Source organism: Mesoplodon densirostris, chromosome 4 (genome assembly GCF_025265405.1).
Source record: "Mesoplodon densirostris isolate mMesDen1 chromosome 4, mMesDen1 primary haplotype, whole genome shotgun sequence".
NCBI classification, from domain to species: Eukaryota; Metazoa; Chordata; class Mammalia; order Artiodactyla; family Ziphiidae; genus Mesoplodon; species Mesoplodon densirostris.
In genome coordinates, this window is record NC_082664.1 from 117,782,220 (window position 1) to 117,809,957 (window position 27,738).

General features: G+C 35.6%; 1 protein-coding gene across 10 annotated transcripts in view; it reads right to left on the bottom strand.

Annotated features, from left to right (window-relative positions):
* The window catches only part of SCAPER (S-phase cyclin A associated protein in the ER), a 498,644-nt gene that overhangs the window by 317,514 nt on the left and 153,392 nt on the right, over positions 1 to 27,738 (bottom strand). For 6 of the 10 annotated variants that reach the window (XM_060096948.1, XM_060096953.1, XM_060096952.1 and 3 more), the window contains 6 exons: positions 16,459 to 16,721; positions 12,709 to 12,942; positions 1,665 to 1,835; positions 880 to 955; positions 578 to 716; positions 192 to 303 (listed from right to left, as the gene is read on the bottom strand). In XM_060096948.1, coding sequence (XP_059952931.1) covers positions 192 to 303; positions 578 to 716; positions 880 to 955; positions 1,665 to 1,835; positions 12,709 to 12,942; positions 16,459 to 16,721 — 995 coding nt within the window. The remainder of the gene's footprint in view (positions 1 to 191; positions 304 to 577; positions 717 to 879; positions 956 to 1,664; positions 1,836 to 12,708; positions 12,943 to 16,458; positions 16,722 to 27,738) is intronic. The other 4 variants (XM_060096954.1, XM_060096951.1, XM_060096949.1 and 1 more) reach the window with 4 other exon arrangements.

Sequence of the window (27,738 nt, forward strand, 5' to 3'; positions counted from 1 at the left end):
TTTAGGAATGATAAATTCTGTTTTCTTTCTTTAACAGGTAGATTTCTGTAACTCAGTAGATAGAAATGCTTTTGTTTCCTAGTAAATTTATTTTTATTGTTCTTTTAGCTTCTCTCAAACCAGAAGAAGTCAAGTTGAAAATAAGCCCATCAATTTAAGGCAATCATACTTCCCTAAAAATTAAAACTCACCCTTTCTAACAATTTCTGAAGCTTTAATGTTTTCTCTTCGCGTAACTTTTCCCTTAGCTGCTGTGCTTTCATTTGTTTTTCTTCATGTTTCTTCTTAGATTCTGCAATTGTTCTATTAGTACAAATAAATGGACAAGAGACACAAATGTTTACATGATAAAGTCAATAATATCTTCTTTAGTCTTCAAAGTTCTTAAAATAAATATAAAAAATATACAAAACTAACTTTGGCCTAAAATTTCACAGAAACATTGTCACTTTTCAAAGAATCTGGAAATGTGTTGAATAATGTACCTTAAAATAGTATGTAGTAACTCCATTTAATAGTCAAGAACATCTAGTTCCCTTCCTGTGAAACATTTCAAATTAAATTTCAAAGGCCAGACCTTTTACGAGATGGTGAGGAAAGTTTTTCATGCATGTGAATTCCATGTCCTGGAGGTCTAGCAGGTTCCTCCTCTACAATATCCCCCCAGGATGTATTTTGGCGCCAAGATTCACGAGCTGTTTTCAGAAAAAAGAAAACTGCTATTGTTTAACCACATAATTCTATAAAACGAACATTTGACAACAGACTTTTAAAAGGCATCCCACTCTTATTTATTTTACAGAAAAACCCCATAGTCTATTTTATACCCCTCTACCTATACATACAACACACACACACAAACATACAAACATGTAATACCTTCATAATCTGCAAGGACATCGTTCCAATCCATAGACATACCACAGAAAGATACACTTCCACTGCCCATGCTGGCCTAAAATGTAATAAGAAAAATTGAGTAACAAATATTTGAACCAATTATAACCTTATAAAATGAACTATATATGAAATTTTCCTACCTATTGCTCATATATTTCATTTAGCAAACAGTCCAAAACCAGAAAAAAGTTACATACTTCTTACAGTCACAATAATTACCAAGTTAAAAATACCACAGCCTATACATTTTAAGAGGAAGACTAACCTACCTGCCATTAACAGCAGAGACAAACCAAGTAATTTTAAAAGAAAACTATTGGATTTAAACTATTACTACATAAATTCTGACATATTTAGAGCACACATCAGAAGAGCTAAAAAGTATTTGTGGGGCATTAAAATTTAATAGGAAGACATTGCAAACATTCATGATTACTTTTATTCTTTAAGAAATCCCTCATCAACATATATATCCTGAGCACCTAGTGATAGCAAGGCAATGTATCATTTGCTTTTTATTAGCAGAAGGAAAAATATATCTTCGATTCTTCTTCAATCTATACAATTATAATCTGAGAAATGTTGCGTATTTACTTACTCTGAGACTCATTTTCTTGATTTATAAAATGAGAAAACAACTTCCAACGTGTCAATTGCATTATATATAAAAACACTTAGTAATGGTAAAGTGCTTAAAAAAAGACTTGCTATTGTTTATCATATAAGTCTCAATCACCCAGAGAATAAAAATTCTAAAAGCTCACAGAAAAATCACTGTCATTGTCAGTTTCAATACTGATATCATTGTTTTCTTCAGCTTCAATTTCTCTAGTTAACTGTTCCTCTTCAGCAATAGCACTAGCAATGGCTTCTTCATTGGCCTTTTCTAGACGATCTGCTAGCTCTTCCTTTTTAGCAAGAACTTCTGCCATAGACTATATAAAGTTAAAAACAAACAAAAAGAAGAATCATCAGTTGACTGGAAAGTTAAGTAATTATTTCTTTATGTTCTAATCATAAATAGTATATATAAAAATAGCATTGATCTAGAATTATAAAACTTGGGGTCCAGTTGTATGACTCAGAAATTTCTTAAAAGCAAAAGACTATTTTATATTCCATAAAATGATACAATAATCCATGAGACCTTTTTACCAAACTGCTGTGTATGACAAACTGTGAAGTTGTATAAATAATAGTTATTGTTATTAATAATAAAGTGTGAATTTCATTTGAGCACCAAAATTCAAAACATTTACAGGTCAAATATTTGAAAAACAAAAGAAAAACATTATACTTTAAAGGGAATATAAAAAAGAAATTATGCCGTACTGGTGATGACACTTTCTGAACATATATACCTTACTTAAAATTATGCATTAGCATTATGTAATACAAATATATGCATCAGAATTATTAATTAATAAATCCCTATAAAAAGCTAAATATGTATACTATAAGCCCTAAAGCAAACAGTGAAATAACAAATATTTATGGCTACTAAGCCAACAAAGAAGATAAATTATAAAAGAAAATTAATCAAAAAGATGGGAGAAAAAGGGGATGAAGAACAGATGAGTCAAAGAGAAAAACAATAAGATGGTAGATTTAAAGGAACCATATCAATAATCACATTACAGGGAAATAGAGACTCAAATTGGATAAAAGCAAGACCCCAAACCACATGCTGCCCATAAGAAACCTAATTTAAATATGAGAATATAAACAAATTACAAATAAAAGAGCTACCATACTACCACTAACCAAAAGAAAGTTGAAGTACTAATATCAGACAGTAGATTTCAGAGCAAAAAATATGACAAGGAATAAAGAAGGTCATTTCCTAATGATAAACTGTTAATTCACTAAGAAGACAAAATAATCCTAAAGGTTTATGAACTTAATAATAGACCTTCAAAATAAAAGAAGCAAAAACTGATAGAATTACAAAACAAAATAAACTTAATGGGAATGTAAAATGATGTAGTTACTTCAGAAAACAGTCTGTTAGTTTCTCACAAAGGTTAAATGTAAAGTTACCATACGACCCAACAATTCCATTCCTAGATGTATACCCAGGAGAAATGAAACCATATGTTCACACAAAAACTTGTACACAAATATTTAAAGCAGCATTATTCATAAATTCTAAAAAGTGGAGAAAACCTAAATGTCCATCAACTGATGAATGGATAAAATGTGGTATATTCCACATTTTTCAAACAGTGGAATATTATTTGGGCATAAAAAGGAATGAAATACTGATACAGGCTTAAACACGAATGAAACTTGAAAACAATACGCCTAGTGAAAGAAACCATTCACAAAGACCACATATTGTATTCCACTTCTATGAAATCTCCAGAACAGGCAAATCTATAGAGACAAAAGACAGATTAGTAGTTGTATAGGGCTGGGAGGGTAGGGTGAAAGGGAGGACTGCTAATGGGCACTAGGTTTCTTTTTGTAGTGATGGAAGTGTTCTAAAACTAATTATGGTGATGTCTGCACAACTCTGTGAATATACTAAAAAACACTGCACTGTACACTTTAAATGGATAAACTGTATGTTATGTAAATTATATCTCAATAAAGTTGGCTTAAAAAAAGTAGTCCCACAGATATATGCAGAGATTTCAATACCCCTCTCTCAACTGATAGAACAAGTACAGAAAATTGGCAAAGGAGACCTGAACAATATTATCAACAAAACTGACCTAGATATTTTCCCAAGAGAAATGAAAACATATGTACAAAACAAAGACAAACGTTCATGGTGCCTTTATTCATAATAGAGAAACTGGCAACAACTCAAACATCTGTCAACAATTGAATGGATGAACATACTGAGTTACATGCATACAACAGAGTACTCCTAAAGACAATAAAAAAAGAAGGAACTTTTAATATACACAACTACACGGATGAATCTCAAAATAATTATGCTGAGTGAAAGAAGCTAAACAAAGATTACATTATTCCATATACAGAAAGTTCTTAAAATGCTAATTAATATGTAGTAACAGCAGAATAGTGATAACCCTGGGAAGGGGAAATAGGGAAGAGCAGAAAGGAGGGATTACAAAAGAGAAAGTGAAAACTTTTGGAGGCAATCGATACTTTCATTATCTTGATTGTAGTGATGATTTCACAGGTATAAACACATGTCAAAATATATCAATGTGTATATCTTAAATATGTGAAGTTTACTGAAAATCAATAACACCTCAATAAAGGTATTAAAAATATAAGTGCTTGAGCTTCGGCTTATTACTGAATTGGTCTGGAGTGGAGCCTAGACATGGGTATCCTTTTTAAAGCTTCCCCTCCCCACTTCATTTCTGCTGTCGATACTCTGCCCCCTCAAAACATACAAGATTGTCCCTGGGGAAAAGAATGGGGTGAGAGAGTTTAGATGACAGACTATTTCTTTGCATCATAAGCTTTTTCTATGTAAACTCTAGAATATTATAGAAACTAACTTGTTAAGGTGCGACACAAACATCATACCTAACAACGATTAAAAAAAACTATTAAAGTTGAATATATTTAACTTTGCAGAAAGTAAGTTCTCACATAAGCCTATTTCCTTCTCAATTTTATCTTCTCCAGAGAACATTTCTATTTCACCTCTTAAGACCTAAAAAGATTTTAACAGAGTAACAGAGCTTACAAATGAAATAATGATTCAATTATCCATATACAACTTCTACTATTTTCACACTGCGAAATTCAAATACATATCTGCATACATAATCATTTTTTAAATTTCTAAATTTTCATTACAATTTGTAATTTCAGTAAATCTAAAAAAATATAAATCCATGGTAGCTAGGATTTACATCAGCACATTTTTACAATGTTGGCAAAAGTGGACCTTAAATATAAAGGGTTCTTTATGTTTAATAAATAAATTTTATTATTATAAATTCTTACAGTCATTTTTTGCTTAGGTTTCTGTTAAATAAGAGAACTACAGATTTTTTTAGTTGAACCATGTATGTGACAATACTATATTGGGGGAAAAAAAGAAAATTTTCTCAACACTGCAGCAATTCTCTATAACCCTCTACTTAGAACCTAAACAATGACATGCTTATCTGGAGCAACCCACAGAAGTATCCGTGCCAAGACAAATAAAAAAATAAAAAATAAAATAAAATTTTCTCAAAATCTTACTTTAGTTAAAATTCCTTTAAGACCTCTAAGGATATGCTAATATTCATATGTAAAGCAGAAGTGATTTTAATTCAAGTATGTAAATGTCATTCTCAAAATAACCAAGGGTTTTTAATACTCTACCATAAGCTTATTTTACCTATTTGATCAAAATAAAAATGATGAGAAAAGAATTTTTAAATAATTATTTTATGCTTATTTAAGTATAGGATCTTTTTCCTCTTTTGAAATTTGATTCTCATAGAATCCATTCGCAAAATAAATAATTTAATAAGACAGCTAGCTATGAAAACAAAAATATAAATACGACCAATTTCTACCCATACATTAAACCCACTATGTACATGATCATAAATTATTTAACCTTTAAAACATTCACACTAGGGCCTCCCTGGTGGCGCAGTGGTTGAGAGTCCGCCTGCCGATGCAGGGGATACGGGTTCGTGCCCCGGTCTGGGAGGATCCCATATGCCGCGGAGCGGCTGGGCCCGTGAGCCATGGCCGCTGAGCCTGCGCGTCCGGAGCCTGTGCTCCGCAACGGGAGAGGCCACAACAGTGAGAGGCCCGCATACCGGAAAAAAAAAAAAAAAAAAAAAAAACATTCACACTAAAAAATCTAATTAAAAAAATTGCCCTTTATGCCTTTATAAAGGAATCTAAATATTTGTTTTTCTTATTACTGTAACTCTTATTTTTCCCATAAACCATATAAAATTTCATCTGTATCTAATCTTATTCTCTCACTAAAATGTATAATTTGGCCTAATATCATCTGCTGCTATCATCTTTCAACATGATGAGGCATTCAGTTTAAAAAGAAGTTATAGTATACGGTGGCCAATTAAAAACTAAATTTGGAGTGTAGGAAGAGGAACCAAGATGGCAGAGAAGAAGGACGCACTCTCACTCCCTCTTGCAAGAACACCAGAATCACAACTAACTGCTGGACAATCATATACAGGAAGACACTGGAACTCACCAAAAAAGATACCCGACATAGAAAGACAAAGGAGAAGCCACAATGAGAAGATAGGAGGGGTGCAATCACAGTAAAATCAAGTCCCATAACTGCTGGGTGGGTGACTCACAGATTGGAGAACACTTATACCACAGAAGTCCACCCACTGGAGTGAAGGTTCTGAGCCCCATGTCAGGCTTCCCAACCTGGGGGTGCGGCAACCAGAGGAGGAATTCCTAGAGAATCAAACTTTGAAACCTAGTGGGAATTGATTGCAGGACTTCGACAGGACTGGGGGAAACAGAGACTCCACTACTGGAGGGCACACAAAAAGTAGTGTGTGCATCGGGACACAGGGGAAGGAGCAGTGACCCCAGGGGAAACTGAACCAGACCTACCTGCTTGTGTTGGAGGGTCTCCTGCAGAGGCGGGGGTGGGGGGGAGGCGGGGCTGTGGCTCACCGTGGGGACAAAGACACTGGCAGCAAAAGTTCTGGGAAGTACTCCTTGGCGTGAGCCCTCCCAGAGTCTGTCATTAGCCCCACCAAAGAGCCCAGGTAGGCTCCAGTGTTCGGTTACCTCAGGCAAAACAATCACAGGGAGGGAACCCAGCCCCACCCATCAGCAGTCAAGCAGATTAAAGTTTTACTGAGTTCTGCTCACCAGAGCAACAGTCAGCTGTATCCATCACCAGTCCCTCCCAACAGGAAACATACACAAGCCTCTTAAATAGCCTCATCCACCAGAGGGCAGACAGCAGAAGAAAGAAGAACTACAATCCTGCAGCCTGTGGGACAAAAACCACATTCACAGAAAGATAGACAAGATGAAAAGGCAGAGGGCTACATAACACATGAAGGAACAAGATAAAACCCCAAAAAAACAACTAAATGAAGTGGAGATAGGCAACCTTCCAGAAATAGAATTCAGAATAATGATAGTGAAGATGATCCAGGACATCAGAAAAAGAATGGAGGCAAAGATTGAGAAGATGCAAGAAATGTTTAACAAAGACCTAGAAGAATTAAAGAACAAACAAACAGATGAACAATACAATAACTGAAATGAAAACTATACTAGAAGGAATCAATAGCAGAATAACTGAGGCAGAAGAACAGATAAGTGACCTGGAAGACAGAATGGTGGAATTCACCACTGTGGAACAGAATAAAGAAAAAAGAATGAAAAGAAATGAAGACAGCCTAAGAGACCTCTAGGACAAGATTAAACGCAACAACATTTGCATTATAGGGGTCCCAGAAGGAGAAGAGAGAGCGAAAGGACCAGAGAAAATATCTGAAGAGACTATAGTCAAAAACTTCCTAACGTGGGAAAGGAAATAGCCACCCAAGTCCAGGAAGCGCAGCGAGTCCCATGCAGGGTAAACCCAAGGAGAAACACGCCGAGACACATAGTAATCAAGTTGGTAAAAATTAAAGACAAGAAAAATTATTGAAAGCAGCAAGGGAAAAATGACAAATAACATACAAGGGAACTCCATGAGGTTAACAGCTGATTTCTCAGCAGAAACTCTACAAGCCAAAAGCGAGTGGCATGATATACTTAAAGTGATGAAAGGGAAGAACTTATAACCAAGATTACCCTACACAGCAAGGATCTCATTCAGATTCGATGGAGAAATCAAAAGCTTTACAGACAAGCAAAAGCTATGAGAATTCAGCACCACCAAACCAGTTCTACAACAAATGCTAAAGAAACTTTTCTAAGTGGGAAACACAAGAGAAGAAAAGGATCTACAAAAACAAACCCAAAACAATTAAGAAAACGGTCATAGGAACATACATATCAATAATTACCTTAAATGTGAATGGATTAAATGCTCCAACCAAAAGACACAGGTGTGCTGAATGGATACAAAAACAAGACCCATATATATGCTGTCTACAAGAGACCCACTTCAGACCTAGGGACACATACAGTCTGAAAGTGAGGTGATGAACAAAGATATCCCATGCAAATGGAAACCAAAAGAAAGCTTCAGTAGCTATACTCATATCAGATAAAATAGACTTTAAAATAAAGAATGTTACAAGAGACAAGGAAGGACACTATATAATGATCAAGCGATCAACCTCAGAAGAAGATATGACAATTATAAATATATATTCACCCAACACAGGAGCACCTCAATACATAAGACAACTGCTAACAGCTATAAAAGAGGAAATTGACAGTAACACAATAATAGTGGAGGACACTAACACCTCCCTTACACCAATGGACAGATCATCCAAAATGAAAATAAATAAGGAAACAGAAGCTTTAAATGACACAATAGACCAGATAGATTTAATTGACATTTACAGGACATTCCATCCAAAAACAACACATTACACTTTCTTCTCAAGTGCGCACAGAACATTCTCCAGGATAGATCAAATCTTGGGTCACAAATCAAGCCTCAGTAAATTTAAGAAAATTGAAATCATATCAAGCATCTTTTCTGACCACAACGCTATGAGATTAGAAACGAATTACAGGGAAAAAGAAATAAAAAACACAAACACACGGAGGCTAAACAATACGTTACTAAACAACCAAGAGATCACTGAAGAAATCAAAGAGGAAATCAAAAAATACCTAGAGACAAATGACAATGAAAACACGAGGATCCAAAACTTATGGGATGCAGCAAAAGCAGTTCTAAGTGGGAAGTTTATAGCTATACAAGCCTACATCAAGAAACAAGAAAAATCTCAAGTAAACAATCTAAACTTACACCTAAAGGAACTAGAGAAAGAATAACAAACAAAACCCAAAGTTAGCAGAACAAAAGAAATCATACATATCAGAGCAGAAATAAAGGAAATAGAAACAAAGAAAACAATAGCAAAGATCAATACAACTAAAAGCTGGTTCTTTGAGAAGATAAACAGAATTGATAAACCATTAGACAGACTCATGAAGAAAAAGAGGGAAAGGACTCCAATCAATAAAATTAGAAATGAAAAAGGAGAAGTTACAACAGACACCACAGAAATACAAAGCATCCTAAGAGACTACTACAAGCAACTCTATGCCAATAAAATGGACAACCTGGAAGAAATGGGCAAATTCTTTGAAAGGTATAACCTTCCAAGACTGAACCAAGAAGAAACAGAAAATATGAACAGACCAATCACAAGTAATGAATTTGAAACTGTGATTAAAAATCTTACAACAAACAAAAGTCCAGGACCAGATGGCTTCACAGCTGAATTCTATCAAACATTTAGAGAAAAGCTAACACCCATTCTTCTCAAACTCTTCCAAAATATTACAGAGGGAGGAACACTGCCAAACTCATTTAATGAGGCCACTATCACCCTGTTACCAAAACCAGACAAAGATATTACAAAAAAAGAAAATCACAGACCAATATCACTGATGAATATAGATGCAAAAATCCTCAACAAAATACTAGCAAACAGAATCCAAAGACACAATGAAAGGATCATACACCATGATCAAGTGGGATTTATCCCTGGGATGCAAGGATTCTTCAATATATGCAAATCAATCAATGTGATACACCATATTAACAAACTGAAGAATAAAAACCATATGATCATCTCAATAGATGAAGAAAAGCCTTCTGACAAAATTCAACACCCATTTATGATAAAAACTCTCCAGAAAGTGGGCATAGAGGGAACGTATCTCAACATAATAAAGGCCATATACGACCAACCCACAGCAAACATCATTCTCAATGGTGAAAAACTGAAAGCATTTCCTCTAAGATCAGGAATGAGACAAGGATGTCCACTCTCACCACTATTATTCAATATACTTTTGGAAGTCCTAGCCACAGCAATCAGAGAAGAAAAAGAAATAAAAGGAATACAAATTGGAAAAGAAGTAAAACTGTCACTGTTTGCAGATGACATGATACTATACACAGAGAATCCTAAAAATGCCACCAGAAAACTACTAGAGCTAATCAATGAATTTGGTAAAGTTGCAGGATATAAAATTAATGCACAGAAATCTCTTGCATTTCCTATACACTAATGATAAAAAATCTGAAAGAGAATTTATGGAAACACTCCCACTTACCATTGCAACAAAAAGAATAAAATACTTAGGAATAAACCTACCTAGGGAGACAAAAGACCTGTATGCAGAAAAGTATAAGACACTGAAAAAGAAATTAAAGATGATACCAACAGATGGAGAGATATACCATGTTATTGGATTGGAAGAATCAACATTGTGAAAATGACTATACTACCCAAAGCAATCTACAGATTCAATGCAATCCCTATCAAGTTACCAATGGCATTTTTTACGGAACTAGAACAAATCATCTTAAAGTTTGTATGGAGACACAAAAGACCCCGAATAGCCAAAGCAGTCTTGAGGGAAAAAAACGGAGCTGGAGGAGTCAAACTCTGTAACTTGAGACTATACTACAAAGCTACAGTAATCAAGGAAATATGATACTGGCACAAAAACAGACGCACAGATCAATGGAACAAGATAGAAAGCCCAGAGATAAACCCACGCACCTATGGTCAACTAATCTATGACAAAGGAGGCAAAGATATAAAATGGAGAAAAGACAGTCTCTTCAATAAGTGGTGCTGGGAAAACTGGACAGCTACATGTAAAATAATGAAATTAGAATATTCTCTAACACCATACACAGAAATAAACTCAAAATGGATTAAAGACCTAAATGTAAGTCTGGACACTATAAAACTCTTAGAGGAAAATAGAGGAAGAACACTCTTTGACATACATCACAGCAAGATCTTTTTTGATCCACCTCCTAGAGTAATGGAAATAAAAACAAAAATAAACAAATGGGACCTAATGAAACTTCAAAGCTTTTGCACAGCAAAGGAAACCATATACAAGATGAAAAGACAACCCTCAGAATGGGAGAAAATATTTGCAAACGAATCAATGGACAAAGGATTACTCTCCAAAATATATAGACAGCTCATGCAGCTCAATATTAAAGAAACAAACAACCCAATCCAAAAATGGGCAGAAGACCTAAACAGACATTTCTCCAAAAAAGACATACCGATGGCCAAGAAGCACATGAAAAGCTGCTCAACATCACTAATTATTAGAGAAATGCAAAGCAAAACTACAATGAGGTATCACCTCACACCAGGTAGAATGGGCATCATCAGAAAATCTACAAACAACAAATGCTGGAGAGGGTGCGGAGAAAAGGGAACCCTCTTGCACTGTTGGTGGGAATGTAAATTGATACAGCCACTATGGAGAACAGTATGGAGGTTCCTTAAAAAACTAAAAATAGAACTACCATACGACCCAGGAATCCCACTACTGGGCATATACCCAGAGAAAACCATAATTCAAAAAGACACATGCACCCCAATGTTCATTGCAGCACTATTTACAATAGCCAGGTCATGGAAGCAACCTAAATGCCCACCGACAGATGAATGGATAAAGAAGTTGTGGTACATATATACAATGGAATATTACTCAGCCATAAAGAGGAATGAAATTGAGTCATTCGTTGAGACACTGATGGACCTAGAGACTGTCATACAGAGTGAAGTAAGTCAGAAAGAGAAAAACAAATATCATATATTAACGCATTTATGTGGAACCTAGAAAAATGGTACAGATGAACCAGTTTGCAAGGCAGAAGTTGAGACACAGATGTAGAGAACAAACATATGGACACCAAGGGAGGAAAACCGTGGTGCATCAGGGATGGTGGTGTGCTGAATTGGGCGATTGGGATTGACATGTATACACTGATGTGTATAAAACTGATGACTAATAAGAACCTGCAGTATAAAGAAAGAAACAAACAAACAAAAACTAATACTAAACTTTCTTTGGGTTATTTGTATGGAAGTATGTTAATATAAATGTTTCAGACATTACATGAAATTTCTAAAAATCTTATATGTTCTGGTATAATGTTATAAGTCATATTTCTAGTTATTACTTTAAAATGTATATCTCAGAAAAAACTAAATTTCCTTGTCAACTGCAAAAAAAGAAAAACAACTAAATTTGAATTTTTTCTCAACAACTCTTTATATGTGCCTATTCCTTTCGAAAATTACTTTTTAAACAAAGTCAGCATGACCTATTCTGAATTATACTCAGGCCAAGTATCTTAATACTAAAATGGGAAGGAGAAAGACATGAGCAGAATTAAGTAGTCATCTAAAATCATAAACCTATAAATAATTTTAAGTCAATGCATTTTTAAAGATTCTGCAATAGCGATGATAAATAAATTTCATCTTAAAGACCAACTCCAAGCAAATGATTATAACTGTCTAAAGTACTCTGTTAAGAGAATTCCTAAAGCTAAGTTCATTAAGCACAATTTCCCATCTATCAGAGTGGTAGATGTTGCATAGAAAACATTATTATGATAGTTTCTTAATGCTAAAGAACATGTGATCAAATCACACACAAAGTGAATGATTTTGAGCAAGTTATTTAATTCTCACAGTCTCATTTCCTTCCTCTACAAAATAAGAAGAAACTTAACTATATCAAAAGATTGCTATAAGAATAAAATGTTAAAATGAAATAACATATATAAAATGCTATGTTAAAAAGTGCCTGTAAAGTGTAGAGAAATATACATTACAATTTTTTATTATTGGGGTTTATGTCTCTTTAATATATTTACTCAGAAATCCGATAAGTTGTTCTTACCAAGTTAGCAGCACTCACATTTGAAATATCTGAAGGATTCATTTCACTTTCTATTCTTGCTTTCTCTTCTGAAAATTTGTCTTCACTTGCTTGCACAGGTGTGTCAGCTTGCTGAGTAACTGAAACACACTCTATATCAATGTGAACGGCAGGTATTTCAGAAGTTTGCACAGAATTGTCTTGTAAGAAACTACTGCCAGAGTTCTTGACATCATCCAGTGTACTCACTGTGAACTAACAAAACATATTACAGATTGAATCAGAGATAACAAAAAATACTCACCAACTTATTTCGCTCTAGAAAACCTGATTCTGCTTAACCTATCAACTGTAAAGCAGCAATTGACTGACAGACGACTCAGTCATTTTTTGGTATGTTTCAAGTGTAAGAAGAGAAACCATTAAGCAGCCACAATTTTTATTTGCACATCTACTATGTTTAGGACACTGTCTGAAGTGCTTTAGCAAATTACTCAATGTACATTGTAATTACATTTTATTTTAGTAGGCTGATTCCTGATGAGTACCCTATATGCCTCACAAAAGAAATCTAGCCACAAGTATAATACTCTGTCTTATATTCAAATAACTAAAGGTATTTACATGGTTTTTAATATCAAATGAAGGCACTTTTCACCAAATATGTACTTCCAGGGCATTTTACTCAAAAACATTAAACTCGCTCTCTTTAGATAACATTAACACAGCCTTGAAGCATCTTTCATAAAGATCCACATAGCACATAATACCGAATCTCAGATCTAAAAGAGAAATACACCATAAAAAGTAGAGTATATGTCAGCATGCAGTTTCATCATGCAATTCATATTCTTTAGACCTCAATAGGCTCTCCATTCCCCTTTAGGAATATTTAACACATAACCAACAGAAATGTAAAAACCATTTAAACAAATACAACTTTTGCTGAAGTCAAATACATACCCATTTTTAAAAAACTTTCTAGTTTAGTGAATAGGAACAAGCCTTTATTTTCACTTTCTAACAGAGTACAGAAAGAATGGCGCTATGTTTTCCAACTATATTCAGAGTAATGAACTCCAAAGAGAAGAACTAAAATCTAAAATTGTGAATTTAAAACTTACTCACATCACTACTTAAACATTAGATAAACAGTGCAGTGGCTATAAAAACCATAGTTTGATATAGTATTTATATAAATATTAAACTTGGCCAAGTCATATAAACTACTTTAAAAATCCTACTATTGGTTAGAACTTTAAAGTGTCCCAAAGTGTTCATTTTAGCATAAGCATTATTCAAATTGCATCACAATGTTTATATTGCTATCAACATTATCCATACATCAGTCACCATGGTTTATAATCTTCTCAGTAATATTTACATTAGCATTATTGATCTTCACAATATAGTCAACCCTGTTTATTAAAAAATCAATATCAACTTAAATAACAAAATCAAAGCTAAACTATAATGTTGAAAAATATGTAAAAATGCTAATTCCATTTTCAGAATGACAGTGGAGAAAACAATTATTAATATTAGCTTGGGGGCCTCCCTGGTGGCGCAAGTGGTTAAGAGTCCGCCTGCCGATGCAGGGGATACGGGTTCGTGCCCCGGTCTGGGAGGATCCCATATGCCGCGGAGCGGCTGGGCCCGTGAGCCATGGCCGCTGGGCCTGCGCATCCGGAGCCTGTGCTCCGCAACGGGAGAGGCCACAACAGTGAGAGGCCCACATACCGCAAAAAGAAAAAAAAAAAAAAAAAAAATTAGCTTGGCCACCACAAATTACTCTAAAGTTCTATGTATAGACTATTTCTAAAACCTCAAAAAATCACATAAGTTTATTCATTACACAAAGTCAGCATAATTTTTATACTGTTAAATTTTATAGTTAAAATATACTACATGTACCAAGAATGCCAGATGTTAGTTAAGTGATATAAAAAGTGATTTCATCATCAAATTTACCTACATTTAAAAGTTTCTTAAAGTTTCACCCGACAACTATGTACTGATTACTTCCTGCGTATCTATGACTCTGCTCCATATTGTGGGAAATTAAAAGGCAACATAAGATAATGCCCACAAGGAGCTTTCAATCTCATGTGGGCACAAAACATACATACATTAAAGAGTTATAAAACATCAGGAACAATGTAGGATTAAGAGCCATTATCATTAAGGGGAAAAAACATGGAAGTTGAGTACAGTTTCTAATAAAAATAAATATCCTACAGGTAAAAGGAGAGAATTTTAAAAGGCAGATACTATTCTGGACTGAGAAATATGACAACTATTTTACAACTTTTTTACTTAGTCCCTGTACCTTATCAAAGAATCTCTCTTTTATTTCATTAGTCATTTTACATAAAATCATACTAACTGAACGTAAATCTTTCTGTAAACAAGTATCTTTTAAAAATGCATTGCTGGGACTTTCCTGGTGGTCCGGTGGTTAAGACTCCATGCTTCCAACGCAGGGGGTGCAGGTTCAATCCCTGGTCTGGGAACTAAGATCCCACATGCCATACAGGGTGGCCAAAAAAAAAATAATAATAATAATAAAATAAAAAATTTTTTAAAGTCCTGGTTTTTTAAAAAAATGCCTTGCTTAACTGAGTAAGTAAAATAAACTTCAAATGGACTGACAGAAGAGTACTGGGAATATTAACTTTAAAGAATGATTTAAATATAAATCACTCTATACTCGAATTGTAGGAAGTAAAAGTAGAGTAAGTGAAAAATTATTCTACTTTAATCACCATTTAAAATAACATTACAAATGAAGCAGGAGGTCAACATTTTTACCACGTAATCAAAGTTAACAAACTTGGGAAAATTGATATGATATGCCTTTAAATGTGAGGCTAAGAACAATCACTTTATTTTTGTCAAAAATGTATAAGCTGGGCCTCCCTGGTGGCGCAAGTGGTTGAGAGTCCGCCTGCCGATGCAGGGGATACGGGTTCGTGCCCCGGTCTGGGAGGATCCCATATGCCGCGGAGCGGCTGGGCCCGTGAGCCATGGCCGCTGAGCCTGCGCGTCCGGAACCTGCGCGTCTGGAGCCTGTGCTCCGCAACGGGGGAGGCCACAACAGTGAGAGGCCCGCATACCGCAAAAAAAAAAAAAAAAATGTATAAGCTAAAGTGAATAATGAATAAACAAACTGAAGAACACTGTACAAAAAACCCACAATGTAAACTTCAAAAATATTAATGTCATGAAAGACAAAGACAGGCTGAGTAACTGTCCCTGGTGAAAGATATTAAAGAAACGAAGCCAAATACAATGTGTGATTCTAGATTGGATCATGCATCATGGAAAAAAATTCTATGAAGAAATTATTGGGACAACTGGAAATTTTTAAATACAGACTATAAATTAGATAACAATATTATATAAATGTCAAATTCCCCAAATTTTATAATTATAGTGTGGTTATGTAAAAGAGTTTCTTTGTTCTTTAGAGATATATGCTATAGCATTTAAAGGTGAATGGTTACGATGTTTGCACATTACTCTCAAATGTTTAGCATACAGTATGAGTGTGTGATATGTAAACAGAGAAAAAAATGTGGCAAAATGTTAATCTGGTTATCTACGAAAAGGGTACAGGAGAGTTCATTATTCTATTCTTGCAACTTTTCTGTAGATCTGAAATTTTTCACAATAAAAAGTAAAAAATGAAGTAGAAAACTTAAGACATTCCAACATATGTATATATACCCTTTATAAAAAAGCAATAAAAGGATTTTCAGAATGTACTACCTGGGTTCTCTCTGCAAGAGGATGATCACATGAGTGTAATGAGTCTTTGAGCCGAGATTCTATAGTATTAGAAGGTCCACCTCCAACAAATTCACCTTTCTGAATACTTTTGTCAGGTAAAAGACGTACATTTTCTTTATCACTGTCATCCTTTGACCTTAATGCTTCTGTAGGTAATGAAACTTTTGGCATCACTGCTGTTGATCGTGAACGAACAGGCCTTCCTCGCTGAACAGTTTCCCATCCTTCAGCATCTTTCCGTTCTATGCAATTGAGGGAAGAAAATAAATCAAGATTTCACTGATGATAAACATTTTCAAAAACCTGCAAAATAACATTTGCCAATCTAATTCCCATTAAGTATAACTAAAATATAAACATGACACTAATTACGATGCAAAGTGTATTGTGCACAAGTGTGTGTGTATTCTCTAGTCCCTACAACCACACTGTGGGGTAGGTATAATTATCCCTATCTTACAAATGATAAAACTGAGACTAAGACTGACCTAAGACCCTGGAACTTCCCTGGTGGTCCAGTGGTAAAGAATTCGCCTTATAATGCAGTGGACATGGGTTCGATCCCTGGTCCCACATGCCGCGGGGCAACTAAGCCAGAGCACAACAACTACTGAGTTCACATGCCTCAACTAGAGAGCCTGCATGCCACAAACTACAGAGCCCACGCACCCTGGAGCCTGTGCGCCACAACTAGAGAGAAACGCGTGTGCCACAACGAAAGATCCCACATGCCTCAATGAAGACCCAGCGTGCCGCAACTAAGACCCAATGCAGCCAAAAATAAAATAAATAAATAAGAAATAAATCCTTAAAAAACAAAAAATACTGACCTAAGTCCCCATAGTCAGAAAGTAATAACATTTATATTGTGTATACTATGTGCTAGCACTGTTCTAAGTGCCTTAGATGTAACTCTTTTAAATAAATTCTCTTAGAGGGTTCACAACAACCCTCTAAGATCAGTACTATCATTCCCATATTACCAGTGAAGAAACTGAGACAAAGAGAGGTTGAGTAATTTACCCAAGGTCACACACTTGGTAAAGGTAAAGCCAAGATGTAAGTCTAGGCAAATTGGTTCTGATGTCCATAGCCCAATGAATATGTAAAAACTACCTCCCCTTCTTTTAGAATCCAAACATAGGCCTTGGTCCAAAATCCACGTTCTTTTCCCCTGTCTCAGTACTAATAGTATACACTGACTTCGGAAAAAGAGGTAAAAAACTATTTTAATGATCACAAGATTATAGTGTTAAATGAATGAACCCTCAATGATCTAGTCCAGTATTTCACCATACACATAAGAAAATGAGGGCCAGTATCCAAAGTCACAGAGCAAACTAGCCTAAAATAAATAAGAAGCTTCTACCAAAATGTTTCAAAATTTCACAACCTGAGATATATATGTATACAGTGACAGCCACAATTTTTCAAATTTTATAGGCTAATTGTAATCTGTCAAAATTAGTACAAAGACTTCCAGTTCTGGCCAAGATGGAGTAGCCTCACCTTCATTTCCACGTCCTCCTATTTACAACTAAAAACTCTGGAAAAAAAAAGATACAAAATAAGCACAGGATGATTTTAAAAGATAGAAAGTAGTAGGCAGACTGCCTAGTGAACCTGGGAATTGAAAAGCAGCACAGCAGTGAGTTCTCTGTTTTTGTTTATTGCTGACAGGATGCTATAAAAGCCTCCAATCCAGAAGGACCAACTGACATAGACAAAACAGGTGTCAGCAAAACTTGTTTTGCCAAGCCAAAGGACAGAGAAAAGGATGGCCTAAGAAAACAGAAAACCATTTTGGCAATATTCCTTCTATTCTAGCCAAACGTCAGTGGAAACTTTCCACCCCATAGTTTCAATAGGGGTAAGCAGAGAGCTGAACTTCTGTTGCCCACCTGGCAGAAGCAGATGGTGGTCCAATTCCCTCACCAAAACAATGTCAGCAAAGGTGAACAGTGAGCTGAGCTTTTACTTCCAATTGGCATTAATAACACTAAACAAAGCAGTAGGAACCGTACTTACTCAGCACTCCACTTTCCCTCACACCTAGTGTCAGTGGGAAGCTGAACTTCCACACCCACCAAGCAGCAGTGAGACTTAATGAGGTAGTGAAAGTCAGAACTGGTAGACACTGACCTAGTCAGCTAGCTGGGAGGGAGTCCGGGAAAAAGTCTGGAACTGCCTAAGAGGCAAGAGACCATTGTTTCAGAGTGTGCAAGGAGAAGGGATTCAGAGCACCGCCTAAATGAGCTCCAGAGATGGGCGTGAGCCATGGCTATCAGCACGGACACCAGAGAAGGGCGTGAAACACTAAGGCTGCTGCTGAAGCCACCAAGAAGCCTGTGTGCAAGCAGAGGTCACTATCCACACCTCCCCTTGGGAGAGCCTGTGCAGCCTGCCACTGCCAGGGTCCCATGATACCGGGACAGCATACCCGGGAGAACACACGGCATGCCTCAGGCTGCTGCAACGTCACAGTGCCCCATGCCGCTGCAGGCTCGAGCCGCATACCATACACCTCCCTCCCCCAAGACTGAGTGAGCCAGAGTCACCTAATCAGCTGCTACTTTAACCCCATCATATCTGAGTGAAGAACAGATGCCCTCAGGTGACCTACACACAGAGGCAGGGCCAAATCCAAAGCTGAACCCCAGGAGCGGTGTGAACAAGAAGAGAAAGGGAAATTTCTCCCAGCAGCCGCAGGAGCTGCGCATTAAATCTTCACAATCAACTTGATGTACCCTGCACCTGTGGAATGCCTGAATAGACAAGGAATCATCCCAAAATTGAGGCGGCGGAATCTGGGAGAACTGTAGACTTGGGGATTACTTTCTGCAAATAATTTGTTTCTGGCTATATGTTTATCTTACTTTAGTATTTAGAGTTTATTAACATTAGTAGAATTGTTTATTCATTTGGTTGCTCTCTTACTTTTTTTTAATATATAGATATAGATATATATCTTTTTCTCTTCTTGTGAGTGTGTATGTGTATGCTTCTTTGTATGATTTTGTCTATATAGCTTTGCTTTTACCATTTGTCCTAGGGTTCAGGCTGTCCGTGTTTTTTTTTTTTTTTTTTTTTTTAAGTATATTTTTAGTTTTTAGTGCTTACTATCATTGGTGGATGTGTTTTTCAGTTTGGTTGCTCTCTTCTTTCTGTCTTTTTTTTCTTTTATTACTTTTTAATAATTATTTTTCATTTTTGATTTTAATAAATTTATTTTTATTCTATTTTTTATTTCTTTCTTTTTTCTCCCTTTTCTTCTGAGTCGTGTGGCTGACAGGGTCTTGGCGCTCCAACCAGGTTTCATGCCTGTGCCTCTGAGGTGGGAGAGCTGACTCCGGGACATTGGTCCACCGGAGACCTCCCGGCTCCACGATATTTCAAATGGCGAAAGCAATCCCAGAGATCTCCATCTCAACTCTAACACCCAGCTCCACTCAAAGACCAGCAAGCTACAGTGCTGGACACCCTATGCCAAACAACTAGCAAGACAGGAACACAACCCCACGCATTAGCAGAGAGGCTGCCTCCTATCATGATAAGGTCACAGACACACCAAAACACACCACAGGACATGGTTCTGCATACCAGAAAGACAAGATCCAGCCTCATGAACCAGAAAACAGGCACCAGACCCCTGCACCAGGAAGCCTACACAACCCACTGGGGGCACACAGCAAGAGAAATGGGAACTATGAACTTGCACCCTGCTAAAAGGAGACCCCAAACACAGTAAGTCAAGCAAAGTGAGAAGACAGAGAAATACACAGCAGATGAAGGTAAAAACACACCAGACCAAACAAATGAAGAGGAAACAGGCTGTCTACCTGAAAAAGAATTCAGAATAATGATAGTAAAGATGACTCAAAATCTTGGAAACAGAATGGAGAAAATACAAAAAAACTATAACAAGGAACTAGAAGAACTGAAGAGCAAACAAAAAATGAAAAACAACACAATAAATGAAATTAAAAATTATCTAGAAGGAAACAATAGCCAAAAAAACTGAGGCAGAAGAATGGATAAGTGACCTGGAAGATAAAATAGTGCAAATAACAATTGCATAGCAGAATAAGGAGAAAAGAATGAAAAGAATTGAGGACAGGCTCAGAGACTTCTGGGAAAACATTAAACACACCAACATTAGAATTATAGGGTTCCCAGAAGAAAAAGAGAAAAAGAAAGGGACTGAGAAAATATTTGAAGAGATTATAGTTGAAAACTTTTCAAATATGGAAAAGGAAAGAGTCAATCAAATCCAGGAAGAGCAGAGAGTCCCATACAGGATAAATACAAGGAGAAACGTGCCAAGACACATACTAATCAAACTATCAAAAATTAAATTACAAAGAACAAATATTAAAAGCAGCAAGTGAAAAACTACAAATAACATACTAGGGAATCACCATAAGGTTAACAGCTGATCTTTCAGCAGAAACTCTACAAGCCAGAAGGCAGTGGCAGGACATATTTAAAGTGATAAAAGGGAAAAACCTACAACCAAGATTACTCTACCCAGCAAAGATGTCATTCAGATTCGATGGAGAAATTAAAACCTTTACAGACAAGCAAAAGTTAAGAGAATTCAGCACCACCAAACCAGCTTTACAACAAGTGCTAAAGGAACTTCTCTAGGCAGGAAACACAAGAGAAGGGAAAGACCTACAAAAACAAACCCAAAACAATTAACAAAATGGTAAAAGGAACATACATATCGATAACTACCATAAATGTAAATGCATTAAATGCTCCAACCAAAACACAGACTAGCTGAATGGATAGAAAAGCAAGACCCATATATATGCTGCCTACAAGAGATCCACTTCAGAACCACGAACACATACAGACTGAAAGTGAGGGGATAGACAATGATATTCCATGCAAATGGAAATCAAAAGAAAGCTGGAATAGCAATTCTCATATCAGACAAAATAGACTTTAAAATAGACTATTACCACTACATCATGATTAAGGGATTGATCCAAGAAGAAGATATAACAATGGTAAATATTTATGCACCCAACATAGGAGGACCTCAATACAAAAGGCAAATACTATCAGCCATAAAAGGGGAAATTGACAGCAACACAATCATACTAGGGGACTTTAACACCCCACTTTCACCAATGGACAGATCATCGAAATGAAAATAAACAAGGAAACACAAGCTGTAAATGACACATTAAACAAGATGGACTTAATTGATATTTATAGGACATTCCATCAAGAAACAACAGAATACACTTTCTTCTCAAGTGCTCATGGAATATTCTCCAGGATATCTTGGGTCACAAATCAAGCCTTGGTAAATTTAAGAAAATTGAAATTGTATCAAGTATCTTTTCCGACCACAATGCTATGAGACTAGATATCAATTAGAGGAAAAGATTGGTAAAAATTACAAACACATGGAGGCTAAACAATACACTACTTAATAGCCAAGACTTCACTGAAGAAGTCAAAGAGGAAATCAAAAAATACCTAGAAACAAATGACAATGAAAACATGAGAACCCAAAACCTTCGGAATACAGCAAAAGCAGTTCTAAGAGGGAAGTTTATAGCAATACAGTCCTACCTTAAGAAACAAGAAACATCTCAAATACACAACCTAAACTTACACCTAAAGCAATTAGAGAAAGAAGAACAAAAAAACCCCAAAGTTACTAGAAGGAAAGAAATCATAAAGATCAGATCAGGAATAAATGAAGAAGAAATGAAGGAAATGATAACAAAGATCAATAAAACTACAAGCTGGGTCTTTGAGAAGATAAAAAAAAATTGATAATCCATTACCCAGAGTCATCAAGAAAAAAACAGAAGACTCAAAACAACAGAAATAGAAATGAAAAAGGAGAAGTAACAACCAACACTGCAGAAATACAAAGGATCATGAGAGATTACTAAAAGCAACTGTATGCCAATAAAATGGAAAACCTGGAAGTAATAGACAAATTCTTAGAAATGCACAACTGCCAAGACTGAACCAGGAAAAAATAGAAAATATGAACAGTCCAATCACAAGCACTGAAATTGAATCTGTGATTAAAAATCTTCCAACAAACAAAAGCCCAGGACCAGAAGGATTCACAGGCAAATTCTATCAAACATTTAGAGAAGAGTTAACACCTATCCTTCTCAAACGCTTCCAAAATATAGCAGAGGGAGGAACGCTCCCCAACTCATTCTACGAGGCCACCATCACCCTGACACCAAAACCAGACAAGGATATCACAAAGAAAGAAAACTGCAGGCCAATATCGCTGTTGAACATAGATGCAAAAATCCTGAACAAAATACTAGCAAATAGAATCCAACAGCATATTAAAAGGATCATACACTATGATCAAGTGGGGTTTATCCCAGGAATGCAAGGATTCTTCAATATACACAAATCAATCAACGTGATACACCATATTAACAAACTGAAGGAGAAAAACGATATGATCATCTCAATAGATGCAGAGAAAGCTTTCGACAAAATTCAACACCCATTTATGATAAAAACCCTGCAGAAAGTAGGCACAGAGGGAACGTACCTCAACATAATAAAGGCCATATATGACAAACCCACAGCCAGCATCGTTCTCAATGGTGAAAAACTGAAACCATTTCCACTATGATCAGGAACAAAACAAGGTTGCCCACTCTCACCACTATTATTTAACATAGTTTTGGAAGTTTTAGCCACAGCCATCAGAGAAGCAAAAGAAATAAAAGGAATCCAAACTGGAAAAGAAAAGTAAAACTGTCACTGTTTGCAGATGACATGATACTATACATAGGGAATCCTAAAGATGTTACCAGAAAACTACTAGAGCTAATCAAGAATTTGGTAAAATTGCAGGATACAAAATTAATGTACAGAAATCTCTTGCATTCCTATACACTAATGATGAAAAATCTGAAAGTGAAATTAAGAGAACACTCCCATTTAACATTGCAACAAAAAGAATAAAATATCTAGGAATAAACCTACCTAAGGAGACAAAAGATCTGTGTGCAGAAAATTATAAGACACTGATGAAAGAAATTAAAGATGATACAAATAGATGGAGAGATGTACCATGTTCTTGGATTGGAAGACTCAACATTGTGAAAATGACTCTAGTACCCAAAGCAATCTACAGATTCAGTGCAATCCTTATCAAACTACCACTGGCATTTTTCACAGAACTAGAACCAAAAATTTAACAATTCGTATGGAAACACAAAAGACTCTGAACAGTCAAAGCAGTCTTGAGAAAGAGAAATGGAGCTGGAGGAATCAGGCTCCCTGACTTCCTACTATACTACAAAGCTACAGTAATCAAGACAGTATGGTACTGGCAGAAAAACAGAAATATAGATCAATGGAACAGGACAGAAAGCTCAGAGATAAACCCACGCACATATGGTCACCTTTTGAGAAAGGAGGCAAGAGTATACAATGTAGGAAAGACTGCCTCTTCAATAAGTGGTGCTTGGAAAACTGGACAGCTACATGTAAAAGAATGAAATTAGAACACTCCCTAACACCATACACAGAAATAAACTCAAAATGGATTAAAGACCTAAATGTAAGGCCAGACACTTTAAAACTCTTAGAGGAAAACATAGGCAGAACACTCTATAACATAAATCAGAGCAAGATCCTTTTTGACCCACCTCCTAGAGAAATGGAAATAAAAACAAAAATAAACAAATGGGACCTCAGGATACTTAAAAGCTTTTTTGCACAGCAAAGGAAAACATAAAGAAGATGAAAAGACAACCCTCACAATGGGAGAAAATATTTACAAATGAAGCAACTGACAAAGGATTTATCTCCAAAATTTATAAGCAGCTCATGCGGCTCAATAACAAAAAACAAACAACCCAATCCAAAAATGGGCAGAAGACCTAAACAGACATTTCTCCAAAGAAGACATACAGATTGCCAACAAACGCATGAAAGGATGCTCAACATCCCTAATCATTAGATAAATACAAATCAAAACTCCAATGAGGTATCACCTCACACCAGTCAGAATGGCCATCATCAAAAAATCTACAAACAATAAATACTGAGAGGGTGTGGAGAAAAGGGAACACTCTTGCACTGTTGGTGGGAATGTAAATTGATACAACCACTATGGAGAACAATATGCAGGTTCCTTAAAAATCTAAAAATAGAACTACCATATGACCCAGCAATCCCACTACTGGGCATATACCCTGAGAAAACCATAATTCCAAAAGAGTCATGTACCACAATGTTCACTGCAGCACTATTTACAATAGGCAGAACAAGGAAGCAACCTAAGGTCCATCAACAGATGAATGGATAAAGAAGATGTGGCACATATATACAATGGAATATTACTCAGCCATAAAAAGAAATGAAACTGAGTTATTTGTAGTGATGTGGATGGACCTAGAGTCGGTCATACAGAGTGAAGTAAGTCAGGAAGAGAAAAAGAAATATCGTATGCTTACTCATATATATAGACTCTAAAGGAAAAGAAAGAAAATGGTTCTGATGAACCTAGGGGCAGGACAGGAATGAAAACACAGACAGAGAATGGACTTGAGGACACGGGGAAGGGAGAGGTCAGCTGAGACAAAGTGAGAGAATAACACTGACATATATACACTACCAAATGTAAAATAGATAGCTAGTGGGAAGCAGCTGCATAGGACAGGGAGATCAACTTTTTTTTTGAAACCATCTAGAGAGGTGGGATATGGAGGGTGGGAATGAGATGCAAGAGGGAGGGTATATGGGGATATACGTATGCATATAGTGATACAACGGAAAGTAACACAACACTGTAAAGCAATTATACTCCAATGAAGATAATAAAGGAAAAAAGAAAAAGAAGGAAAAAAAAAGCCCTGGAATAATCCCAACCTGACTGTGATTTGTTATCATTTTTATTTATCATTGTATTTAATTCACTAATATGTCGTTCAATGTTCAAGAGAAAATGTTTTATTATAATATCCTTTTTAGATTTTGATGTTAAGGTTATAAAATGATCTCTTTTTTATTCTGAGGAAGAGTTTCTTTAAGATTGAATGTATCTTTACCTAAAATGTTTGGGAGAATTCACAGGTGAAGCCATTTTGACCTGGAATTTTCTTTGTGAAAAAATGTTTCATTATTAACTCACATTTTTTTAATACTTATACGTTCCTTCAAGTTTTTCTAATTCTTGCTATGCAACTTTTGTTATGTTTTTCAAGTTATTTCTTCTAAATTTAGTGTATAATATTGCTCATAATTTCTTTTTAATATTTTTGCAATCTGTGCCAATGCCCCTGTTTCATTCCTGGTGCTAGGCCTTGTCTCCTCTTTTTCTTGGTATTACTAGAAGTCTGTTAATTTTATTGGTCTATTTGAAGAACTACATTTTGGCTTTGTTAATTTTTCTCTATTCTCACCTGTATTTTTCCTTCCCTATTCCTTGGGTCTAGCTTGTTGTTTTCTAACTTCTTGAGATGGACAGAGTATGGATTTTAGGTTTTCCTCCTTTCTAATTGGTGTAATTGAGGCTAGAAATTTTCCTCAAAGCATAGCTTTACCCTAATCCCAAGGATTTTAAATGTTCATTTTTATTCAACTGACATTTTCTAATTTTCAGTGTGATTTCTTCCCTGACTCATGGATTATTCAGATATATATTCCAAAATTCCAAAAATCTGAGAATTGTACAGCTATCTTTTTGTAATTAATTTCTAACTTCATTCCACTGTGTTAAGACAGGCAGAATAAGTTCAATCATCTGAAAGTTGTTGAAACTTGTTTAATGTGTCAATTTTGGTAAATATTTGGTAAATATTCCATGTGTGCTTGAATATGTATTTGGACTTACAGCCATGACAAAGTAGCCTGTATTAATATTAATCTTCTTCCTGCCAAAAAGAACTACAGGAGCTAGACGAAATATATAAATGAATTGTTTAAAGGCATTGGAAAGCAACCAGTATAGGCAAGATTTGAGGAACTACAATTCCTGAGAATAGAGACAAGAACATGAGATCCACATTCACCCTAGAATTTTCCTTGAAGACTGCTGGAATTCACAGTGTAGGAAAGTGAGTTCTAGCAGAAACCAGCAGTCCTATCTAGCTAAGACAGATATTGGAGTTCGATGAGTCTAAAGCAACTGGGGCTTCAGGGGAAAAAATCTTGGAGAGGGGGAAACTGCCGGAAAGTAAGCCAGAAGAATCTGCATTCAATCTTCCCCTAAGAAGTCTGACAACTGCTAAGCTTTGCATATACAGGGCAAGATTCCAAGACACCCAGCAGAAAACAGCAGCTGGGATGCTAATGAACGAAGCAGATATTGTAGCAACTGTATGGTGCTGAGGAAACAAAAGTTGGAATTCAGGAATGAAGTGGTCTTGGCAAGCACCCCAGGTTTTCAGTTGACACCCCAAAAGGAACAAGAAAAAACTAAAACACATCAACTTTAATAAAACCTCAAGCCAAACCTTGACAGGATTAAGGTGTTCTGCTTGTTCTCTACCTTTCTGCCATAAAAAACTATATATTTTTAGAAGAAGCCTCTATAACTTTTAGTATACAATATTAAACATTCAATTAAATATGAGGCATCCTAATCAAAAAGAGTAAAATAACTCTAAACTGCCCCCAAAATGTTTTTTAAACTAACAAACTCACAGATGGTTCAAACATTTTACTTTTCAGACACAGATTTTTTAAAAAGCTATTATTAATATGTTCAAGAAAATATGGATTAGACATACAGAACAGAGGATGAGTAGAATGACCAGAAGACATATCAGTAAAAAGTTTCCATATTGAAGCATCAAAAGGGAAAAAAATGGGAAAAAAAAGCATTAGTTGTTAGACATATCAATTATATCAAGTTCATTAATCAGGTTGTTTAGATATTTTTGATCTTTACTGATCTTTATCTACAGGTGCTATCATTTGAGACAGTTATGGTAAAATCTCCCAGTGTAAATACAGAGTTTTTTTCAATTTTTCCTTTCAGTCCTGTCAGGGTTTGCTTTATATGTTTTAAAGATATGTTATGTACATATAAATTTAGAATTATTTTATCTCTCTGTTGAAATGACCCTTTAATAATTTTTTAAAATCTCTCTTTAAAATGTTGCTTGGCTATTCTTATTTCGTCTGGTAACAATACTAGCTTTGATTTGAATGGGGTATGTATAGAATATCTTTCACTGTCTTTTTCTTTTGACTTTTCTACATCTTAATATTGAAGGTGTATCTCTTATAAGCAGAATACAA